Source organism: Nansenia antarctica (genome assembly GCF_963989245.1).
Source record: "Nansenia antarctica genome assembly, chromosome: 11".
NCBI lineage: Eukaryota > Metazoa > Chordata > Actinopteri > Argentiniformes > Microstomatidae > Nansenia > Nansenia antarctica.
Genome location: NC_137681.1, coordinates 2,120,363 through 2,131,285, shown reverse-complemented (window position 1 = coordinate 2,131,285; position 10,923 = coordinate 2,120,363). Strand labels below are relative to the sequence as shown.

General features: G+C 47.6%; 1 protein-coding gene across 1 annotated transcript in view; it reads left to right on the top strand.

The window, feature by feature from the left end:
• fmn2b (formin 2b) overlaps nt 1-10,923 on the top strand; it is a gene marked incomplete at both ends in the record, with an annotated part of 78,056 nt that overhangs the window by 28,311 nt on the left and 38,822 nt on the right. The window contains one exon of the mRNA XM_080541877.1: nt 4,724-4,811. Coding sequence (XP_080398003.1) covers nt 4,724-4,811 — 88 coding nt within the window. The remainder of the gene's footprint in view (nt 1-4,723; nt 4,812-10,923) is intronic.

The window sequence follows — 10,923 nt, the reverse complement described above, 5'->3', positions numbered from 1 at the left end:
GGTTCAGTGTCTTGCCCGAGGACACCTTGACACGTGGCCAGCCGGGGGTTCGAACCGCCGATCTGCCGACCTTTGCGATCATTAGACGCCAGCTCTAACCTCCTGTGCCACAACCGCTATCATCTATGGCTGGAATTCAGTTAATTCAAATAATCGATTACATTTCTGGAAGTGTGTTGCGTAAAAAAAAAGCCACTATCCTGCAATGATTGAACATCAGAGCCGTCAGAGCTTCCCTGGGGACACAGATCTCTATCCTGACCACAGGGAGGTGACTGCGTAGTGAAATGGATTCCGCGTCGGCCATCTCTTGTTTTCCCCTTTTCCCTGTAAGGACGTATGCCCAAGCTTAACCACGTACATATGAAGATTTCATAAGACCCCCGCCATAAATCTCTGGTGTTTTGACAGGACGTTCGATCACACTGCAGGGTGGGAGGGGAGTCGCTGGTGCAGGGGGGGAGGGTCTGTCATCAATAAAAGTAGCGTCGGCCCCGGCGTTTAGAGACATGCAGTAGCCGGGCCTCCCCCGATGCTCTGGTCTCTCCTCTCAGACAGACAGGGAGAGACAGACAGGGAGAGGGTTAAGGTTAGAGACAGACAGGGAGAGACAGACAGGAATGTTACTGGTCTCTCCTCAGACAGACAGGGACAGACAGACAGGGAGACAGACAGGAACGTTACTGGTCTCCTCAGACAGACAGAAACATTACTGGTCTCCTCTCAGACAGGGACAGACAGACAGGGACAGACAGACAGACAGGAAGGTTCTGGAACGTTCTGAGGTGTTCTGGTCTCTCCTCTCAGACAGAGACACACAGACAGAGACACACAGACAGGGACACAGACAGGGACACACAGACAGGGACACACAGACAGAGACACACAGACAGAGACACACAGACAGAGACACACAGACAGAGACACACAGACAGAGACACACAGACAGAGACACACAGACAGAGACACACAGACAGAGACACACAGACAGAGACACACAGACAGGGACACACAGACAGGGACACACAGACAGGGACACACACACAGACACACACACACAGGGACACACACACAGGGACACACAGACACACAGACAGGGACACACAGACAGACAGGAAGGTTCTGGAACGTTCTGAGGTGTTCTGGTCTGTCCTCTCGGACAGAGAGACAGACAGGCAGGGAGAGACAGACAGACAGGGCGAGGGTTAGGGTTCTGGAAGGTTCTGAGGTGTTCTGGCGTCTGTGGCTTCATTGTTCTTCCAGGAACAAGGAAGTGTTCCCTCTCTCTCCTCCGCCGCGCGACCGCTAACGCAAAGTCTAAGCAGCTGTCGCCTCAGAGAGGAAAACCGCTTTTATAGCCTACTGTAGATAGACGGCCTCCATTCCTCAGCGCTAGCAGCCATTTACTTTTATAACGCTCCTCAAAAACAAGCAACATTTTTTTCCCAAGCCTTTTTCACTGCACCACATGTGCCTTTAGGTTTCCTGCTAAATCCCCCCCCCCCCATTTCTATCAGTAAGCTGTATTCCCAACTATATACGCTATTTATTTATTTTTATATCCAGAGCATTTTTTTTTTCCACTATAGTCTTTACATTTTTGCATTGTGATGTACCTTCTTTTTCTGCAAAGTTGTGTTTTCTGTGGTAAATCTGGATGCAATTTTGAGTTGCCAAATAAAGTGTTTGGGCATTCCAGTTGTTTCTGCGATTGACCTCCTAAATACTTGGGTAAAGAATATCACTTTTGATGTACCACAGTCCCAGTGAGAATGCAGCCTGTGGTCCATGTTTAAGACATTACCTCAGACACAAACTGATTGAAATAATTGGAATTTTCTTCCTCGAGCTGTCGGAAGTTGCCCCCGGAAATAGTTTCTTTAGATAAAGTAACATGTTTTCTTTAGTTGAATTACAGGAGGCATGCCAGGAATTGAGTGTTTAAGTACGGATGTATGATTGCTGGTCGCAGTTTTTTTTTTTTTCAGAAGCAGGTTTTTTCAGTGCAGGAGCTCGATGGAGAGTTGCTTTATGAGGTGATTACAGGCAAACGCAGCATTTGTAAATGGTTCTGGTATGTCTGGGTTAGTCTTGGGTTGTCAGGTTAGGTCGGGTAAGGCATTGCGGGAATCGACCATAAAAATATACGTCATCCTCTAATATATGTGTATCCACAATGCCGTCTATTCATCTCAACCTCATTTAATAAAAAATCTCGGTCAAAGACATCTTTCATACCGCATGGTAAGGCCAGAGTCATGCTTCTACACGTCAATTGCATTACATTTTTTACATTTAAGCAGATGCTTTTATCCAAAAGCGACTTTAGTTTAGAACCATCCATACATCAGTCGTCATAAGAACAGAAATCGATACACTTCCTGCTTACGTAACTGACGCGGAACTGACCTTTTCCCCCATTGTTTACGTTGTTTACGGCCTAACCCTGCCCTGTGATGTCACAATTACCATTGACGTCAGCGCTCGGCCCTAATTGGCTATGGAATGTACAGCGTCAATCAGTTATGGAAGTGTGTGTTCCCTCCGTGCGCTGTTTAACAGTCAAGAAGCCCGAAGGCCTTTCATCCCACATGTCATCACACGTCAAGTCAGGAGTGATTCCCTCTCCCCTGTGTAACCTCCGAGGAACCTTATTTGGTTTGGTTCTGGTCGACGGGTCCTTCTGTGGCCTGTTCAGGAGGGTAGCAACACTTCCAGAAGGTTCAGATGGAGATGTGTTGTGTAGAATAGCTGCACGTCTTGTCCTGTAAAACAGGAAGTCAGGTCAGCTCCGGTGCGTGGTCTAGATCTGTCGACACGGTGAACGTTTCACCTCTCTGAACGAACACACCCCGGATGACACCGCCGAACGCCGGGAGGAAGGTGAGGAGGGTGAGGCGGTCCCGCGGTCTTCCCTTTGACGTTGTCAGGGAGCGTTTACGGTCGTGTACGACACGGCTGCTCTGGTTGAGAGATGTTTCCAGACACGGGTGCCAGCTCTCTGCTCCGGCCTCGCTGCTGGGGAGAACTGCCCATTGTCCACAGCGGTGATAAACATCTAGAAACACATTTTTACTTTTTTTACTCTTTTTAAAAGAGAATAGCTTTTTGTTGGGGCGGGATGGAGGGAGGGAGGGATGGATGGAGGGAGGGAGGGGGGAGGGGGGGGGACGAAGCACACGCGGTGCTCCGGTCTTGCGGTGAGGTGACCGGGGCTACTCCCCCCCCCTCCCTCCCTCCCTCTCTCCAAGCAGACTGGCCTGCCCTGGCCTTAAAAGCTCCCCCAAGCAAATTATTTAATCAGGGCGGCCCAGCGCGGAGGCAGAGTGTGTCCCAGCTGGTCGCTGAGGGGGAAACGAACGCCGTTCATTTCTAATCACGTACAGACTGACTGCTTTGCTTTTTTCTCACCACTCCCTCATATCTTTAGTTTTTTTTCTTTATTGTTGTTTTCCTCGTTCCTTAATTGCTCTGCCAGAGCGGGCCTGGGAGCCCTGGGTCCAGAAGGAGGAAATGTAATCCAGCATATCACCAAACGGTTCTGATTACAGGTTCTGATTACAGGCAGAATATTGACGCCATGCTGTAGAGTTGATAAGACGCGAGGGTCAGCAGAAAAAACAGCGTGTGATTTTTCTGCCGAAGCTGAATGTTCGCCCTGACACAACGTAGTACAGAAACCATGACCTCGTTATAATGATGATAATAATAATGATGATGATACAATTATAGCGCTTTTCCTGCAAACGTTGCAGCTCACGTTGCAGCTCAAAGTGCTCCAATCATTATATAATCATCATTTAAAGGCAATATTAAAAAGATGGGTTTTTAGTCTTGACTTGAACATATTTGTTGAGGTTGCATCCCTAATGTAAACTGGCAGTGAGACACAATCTGGGTGCATAAAATGAGAATGCAGCCTCACCAAATCTCTTCTTTTGTGTTACACAGAGAAAACCAGCGTCAGAAGACCTGTTATCACTGTTTGTCGTATTCAGTCAGTCGTATTCCCACGTTGTTCTGGTTCTGGTGTGTGTGTGTGTACCTGATGTGTGTGTGTGTGTACCTGATGTGTGTGTGTGTGTGTACCTGATGTGTGTGTGTGTGTGTGTGTACCTAGTGAGAGGTGGTAGTCACCAGGCAACATGGATGTGAACAGTAGTAGTGCAGGAGGTCCGTTGGTGTTCCTAGGCTCCATGGTTCTAGCCCGGGTGTCTGACCCGCCCCATGAACAGGCCGGTACACTCAGACAACATCTGCTTCCAATGAACACTTCCAAACAGGAGATTATACATGTCAGAGAAGCTGGTCACGGCTTAAAGGGATGTCAGGCTTTTTAAAAATCAATTTGCCATCACGACCACTGGCCTCTGAGAGAGGGAACCCAACAGCATCGCGAGTGTCTCTCTCTCTCTCTCTCTCTCTCTCTGTCTCTGTCTCTGTCTCTGTCTAGCTCTCGCTGTCTCTGTCTCTGTCTCTCTCACTGTCTCTCTCTCTCGCTGTCTCTCTCTCTGTCTCTCTCTCTGGCGTGTTGACTATACGGTACTGTGTGTATATACACAGTCCTCAGACAAATCACCAACAACTCTGTGCCTTTGTGGTATATATAGTACACATCAGTCTGGTAAGATGTGACCTCTCAGTGCACATATGACTCTCAGTCTGTCCCTGTGTGTTCCAGGTTGTATGACTGATGTCCGTCTGTCCCTGTGTGTTCCTCCAGGTTGCCAAGCTGCTGAACAACAAGCGGTCTCAGGCGGTGGGGATCCTGATGTCCAGCCTGCACCTCGACATGAAGGACATCCAGCATGGTGAGTCACCGAGAGGGTGGGGGGAGGATAGAGGGTGGGTAGATATGAGAGAGAGAGGGTGGAGAGATATGAGAGAGAGCGAGAGAGAGGGTGGGTAGATATGAGAGAGAGAGAGAGGGTGGATAGATATGAGAGGGTGGGTGGGTGGATGTCCTTTCTGACTGTGGTGCAGGAGGTAGAGCTGCCGTCTAATGATCTCAAGGTTGGCAGATCGGCGGTTCGAGCCCCGGCTGGCCACATGTCCTGCTTGAATTCCCCTCTCCCTCTCTCAAATTTTTTTTTTTTTAATATATTTTTAAAAATGTTTTACCTAATTATAGTAGATAAGTCACATTGCCTAACTTAACACAGTAACTTCACACATATTTCACAATATATTGTTTTGCTGTGCTGTGGTAGAGAAGGCAAGAGACCATCTAGTGTTCACGCATTCAAGCCTCTCTTTTTAAATGTTGTCTGAGCGGATAGTTCCTATTATATAAATTCTCATCTAGCTCTGTCTCAAACTGCCGTGTTGGGTCCTTGAACTCAAGAATTGAGTCTTGAAAGTCCTTGAAAGGTGCTTGAATGTGATGTTTCAGAAGGTGTGGGAACCCTGCTTTCCTTTCTAGTTATCGTAGCGTCTCCCTGCGTCAGAGTGACTCATACTCCTGGTTGTTGACTGGCCGCCTCTCTGTCGGTTGTTGTTGTTGTTGTTGTTGTTGTTGCTGCTGTCATTGTTTAGCTGCTCAGACAGCCTCAGAAGTCACGTAGAGTCCCCCAGCTTTCCTGTGCCACCAAAGGAACACATTTCCTTGTCTTGATCTCCTGATAGCGTCTAAACAGCATTATGACTGAGGACCACGTTCCTGAAGGTTCTCCTGACGCAGGAATCTCATTCAGTAGGAGCGGAGGACGGGAGGGAAATGTTTTGAAATGCCTTATTTTATTTTGTTTTGCATTTCTAAACATTCCTGTGGCCAAATTTGACCACAATGGTTATCTTAGACCAGCTCACATCCAACAGGCTGTCTCTCTCTCTGGCTGTCTCTCTCTCCCTCCCCTCTCGCTGTCTCTCTCTCACACTGTCTCTCTCTCTGGCTGTCTCTCTCTCTTGCTGTCTCTCTCTCCTCTCTCTTGCTGCCTCGCTCTCTTTCTCTCCCCTCTCACTGTCTCTTTCTCCTCTCTTTCTCTCCCCTCTTGCTGTCTCTCTCTCCTCTCTTTCTCTCCCCTCTCACTGTCTCTTTCTCCTCTCTTTCTCTCCCCTCTTGCTGTCTCTCTCTCCTCTCTTTCTCTCCCCTCTTGCTGTCTCTCTCTCCTCTCTTTCTCTCCCCTCTTGCTGTTTCCCTTTCTCTCCCTCTCCCTCTCTCTCCCTCTCTGTCTCTCTCTCCTCTCTCTCTCTCCCTCTCCCTCTCTCTGCCCTCTCGCTGTCTCTCTTGCTCTCTCTCCATCTCCCGCCCTCCCTCTGTCTCTCTCTCTCTGTTTCTCTCTCTCCTCTCGCTGTCTCTCTCTCTCTCTCTCTCTCTCTCCATCCCCCCCCCTCTCTCTCTCTTGGCCTAAACTAGCCCAAACCTTCAGGAAGTCCAGACTGAGTATTCATGTCTCTCACCACCACATTATTTTATTCTCTGTAGAAAGAATGTTTCAGCGAAACGCAATTCTGTTTGATCCCGTGTTTGAATAACATTCTGAGTGGTACTGTTTTCAAAAAATACTGCAGCACTGTACATTTTACAGTCTGTGTCCTTTGCTCTTTGTGTGTCTGAGATGGAAACATGGATGAATATTTGGTTTTGAGGTCACACACAAAGGCCCGTATAGAGGGCAGCTTCTCTCGATGTGTTCCACCAGCAAGAATGAAGAAATGAACCATTCCCTTTACCCTCCTCTCCTCTCCAAACAAAACCACACACACATACACACCCCTTAATATTTGATTGACGTTTCTTTGAGAGACATGAAACTGTTCTGTTGTGAAACTCAGAGCATTGAACACGGCTGTGCCGGTGACGTCACCAGACTTCCCTCCACACATGGAGCGCTAGTTGCCTAGCGAGCGGCCTAGCAGGCGCCAGGCAGTGCGTGATATTCTGGAAGCTCACAGATGGAGAGTCTCCGTCAAGTCTCTCTCTCTCCTCTCTCCTCTCTCTGTCTGTCTTCTCTCTCTCTCTCCTTTCTCTTTTTCTCTCTCCTCTCTCTCCCTCATCTTCTCTCTCTCTCCTCTCTCTCTCTCCTCTCCTCTCTCCTCTCTCCTCTCTCCTCTCTCCTCTCTCCTCTCTCTCTCTCTCTCTCTCTCTCTCTACCCTATCTCTCTCTACCCTCTCTCTCTCTCTCTCTCTCTCTCTCAGAAAATCTGAAAACAATGACATGGTCCTTTCCCCCTCCCGTGGGGTTGGAGTTGTTAATAATGAGAACCAAATGAACAACGGGAGGCTCGACTGGCATCTGTGTCTCCGTGGTTACCGGTGCTAACCATACCGTGTGGCTTCCATAGGCAGGGTGGGCGGAGTCAAGAGGGAGGGAGGAGAGGAAGGGGGAGTTGTTTGTGGGAAAATGTATACTAGCCATACTGTAGTAAACAAAGTTAATGTTCTTAAGCTGCTGTCTCTCTGTGTGGAGATCAAAGCACTTCAGGATTATTGTTTTGGCAAAACAGAGAGACGCTACATCCAGTGCCTTCAGGAGGTAGTCACCCTTTCCCACATTTTGTTGTTCCAACATTGACTTTAAAAATAGATTCCCTAGATTTTCTGGTCGCTCTCGATGTACACAAAAATACCACATAATGTCAAAGCGAAACTAATATTTTTGAGATGTGTATATGTATGTATGTAATGTGTTATTGGCTGATGTGTGAGACCTTGGCTGTGGCTGTTGTAGAGAGACATAGAGCCACATGGTTGTAACACTGTGAAGTGTCTAAAGCCAGACAGACTGAAGTTCGCCTCTCAAACTAATTATCGCGTGTGGACTTGGATTGATGTAATTAGCCCCAAAAAAACATGAATAAACATCCTGATTTTTCCCCCTCCGAAAATGTGATTATTTCCAAAGAGTTCCGATCAATTGTGTCATTCAGAAATGTGAAGGAAATGCGATCCAATGTGAACTGTTTCTCAACATGCATTATTAATTCTTCTGCAACCCGCAAAACCTGAACATACAACCCATTATGACATAGTTGTGGGTTCTTCGTAAAAACCTGATTTGCTTAGTTTCTCTCCCCCCCTCATCCCCCCCGTTCTGTCGTAGGATTTCATTGGCCGATTGGATGAAATACACATGACTCCTGTGTCTCTGAGACTGTCTGATTGACTGGCCTCCAGTGGAACCATGTTGTTATGGTTACCATGTTGTTATGGTTACCATGTTGTTATGGTTACCATATCGGCCTATCCTGCTGCTGTCCTGCCCTGTCCTTATCCCACTTCCACCCAGTCATCATCTGAGTTAATATCTTCTCTAGTTGGGGTCCAGCCTGGACTGTCCCCAGGTCAGATGTGGCCTATGGAAGAGCCCTGGTTGGTGGGGCGGCTGTGGCGCAGGAGGTAGAGGCTGTGTCTCAGGAGGTAGAGGCTGTGTCTCAGGAGGTAGAGGCTGTGTCTCAGGAGGTAGAGGCTGTGTCTCAGGAGGTAGAGGCTGTGTCTCAGGAGGTAGAGGCTGTGTCTCAGGAGGTAGAGGCTGTGTCTCAGGAGGTAGAGGCTGTGTCTCAGGAGGTAGAGGCTGTGTCTCAGGAGGTAGAGGCTGTGTCTCAGGAGGTAGAGGCTGTGTCTCAGGAGGTAGAGGCTGTGTCTCAGGAGGTAGAGGCTGTGTTTCAGGAGGTAGAGGTTGTGTCTCAGGAGGTAGAGGCTGTGTCTCAGGAGGTAGAGGCTGTGTCTCAGGAGGTAGAGGCTGGTGGAGGTAGAGGCTGTGTCTCAGGAGGTAGAGGCTGTGTCTCAGGAGGTAGAGGCTGTGTCTCAGGAGGTAGAGGCTGTGTCTCAGGAGGTAGAGGCTGTGTCTCAGGAGGTAGAGGCTGGTGGAGGTAGAGGCTGTGTCTCAGGAGGTAGAGGCTGGTGGAGGTGGAGGCTGTGTCTCAGGAGGTAGAGCCGGCATCTAATGATCGCAAGGTTGGTTCGAGCCCCGGCTGGCTACACGTCGAAGTGTCCTTGGGCAAGACACTGAACCCCAAATTGCTCCCAGTGAGCGGGCCGGCGCCTTGCATGGCAGCTTGCCGCCATTGGTGTGTGAATGTGTGTGTGAATGGGTGAATGGGCAGTTGTAAAGTGCTTTGGAATAAGGTGCTATTGGGTTTTGGAAATTGGAATTTACCATTGGGTCCATGAATTTGAGGGAATTGAGTCTTGAAAGTCCTTGAAAGGTGCTTGAATGTGATGTTTCAGCAGGTGTGGGAACCCTGTGCATGTTCTAGCTTCTGCAGGAAGAGAGAGTACAGAGACAGTCCCTCTAGGTACCAAACTAGGTTCTAGATATCATTATTCTCACGATTCCATTACGTGTGGGATCCAGACTTTGCTGTAAGCACTAAAAGTCAGAGCCACAGAGTCCAACTTGTTTGATAAGCACGGCTATGTACATTGGCAACAGCTTGATATAGCTATAATGGGGGTTTTGTTTGTTTGTTTTTGTAAATATTACGTCAAATATGAATACCTAAAGTCTTTCATGAACCTCGGTGACTTCTAAACATTGTTTATCTGAAACCCTTGGCTATAAGACCGCTACTACCACTTAACTTATTAAGATATGATCTATTATTGTACCTGTAGATATTACCGTAGGTGTGTTTCCCACGCACAGCATTACACAGGATACCTTCAGATCAGCTTTAACACATCACTATCTTAATACCCCATGTACTTCACAGCTCACACTGGCTTGTGAACCATGTCCCTTTCTCACTCCTACGTGATCCTTTGGTCTGAACTGGAAGGCCTTGAAGAACCTCTGACTCAACACCCGGCAGTCTGGTGTTCTTGATGTTCTGGATTATTCTGCGCTTGTTGGAGCAGGGTGTGTCTGTGCGTTCAGCCTTGTAAGTGCAGACATCAGTGTGTCAGTATGTGGACATACTAGCTCTGTTTGGAGGGCAGGCAGCCAGTAAACCAAATAACACATTCTTTTTTTTCCTGTGATTTGTTTTGAAGTGTCATTTCTACTAACAAACCCTCACCCTGTAGAATGTCTTGTATGTATACATATTCTATCGTTAATGCTATTGCATACATACAGGTTTTAATTTCATTCCGACGTATAAAAGAATGATAAACATGGATTCCGGAATCCTCCTCCTCCCTATTCCGTTTCCTTTATGGAAATATGTCTGGATTTGATTTTAATGAGTCTCGTTTGATCCGCGTGTGTGTCTGCTTCTCGTCGACTTCACACCTGTCGAGATGTTTTTCATTGCTACCATCCGTTGCAGTTCAGAAATAAACTGCTAACGACTGAATAACACGTTCTACGTTTTTTTTTTGCTCGTCAAAGGGCTTTAGAGTGTAGAGTGCATACATACTTCCCTACCACAGCATACATTAAAACAACACATTTTCCCCATTTTTACTGTATGTTCCCAGTGAAAAATATACACATTCAGACCACCGTTACCAGACCTCCATTTCTCCTCCTTTCTTCTCCTAAACGCGTCGGTCCTCCCCCCCCCTCATCCCCTCATCTTGTCCTGTTGTTTGTATGTTCTAGTGTTCACAGCTACAAAGCATCCATGGAATCTGCCCTGTGTGGACTTCCCCGACCTTTAATGGTGGAGGTGTTAATTCAAACACGCAGTGTGTGGGAGGCGCGGGCAGCCTTCCTGCAGCAGCGGTCTCTGTGCACACACACACACACACACACACACACACACACACACACTCCTGTTAAAGGCCCGGGGTGTAATACTATATCTTAGATTAAACAGTCGACAACTTCAGCTCTGTTTGTGTTCAAACATTTACTTTTAAAGGATTACAGTTCGAGGCGCCAGATCCTCGTGCCGAGACAAAAAGGCGACATCAGGAATTTAAACACAACCTCTTTTGTTCTTTGACAGATTTGAGGTAAAAAAAAAAAAAAAAACGTCTTTCATCAGCAAGAGTGTGTCTCAGCCGCGGTGTTGGCATGCTGATTGTATGTTGGT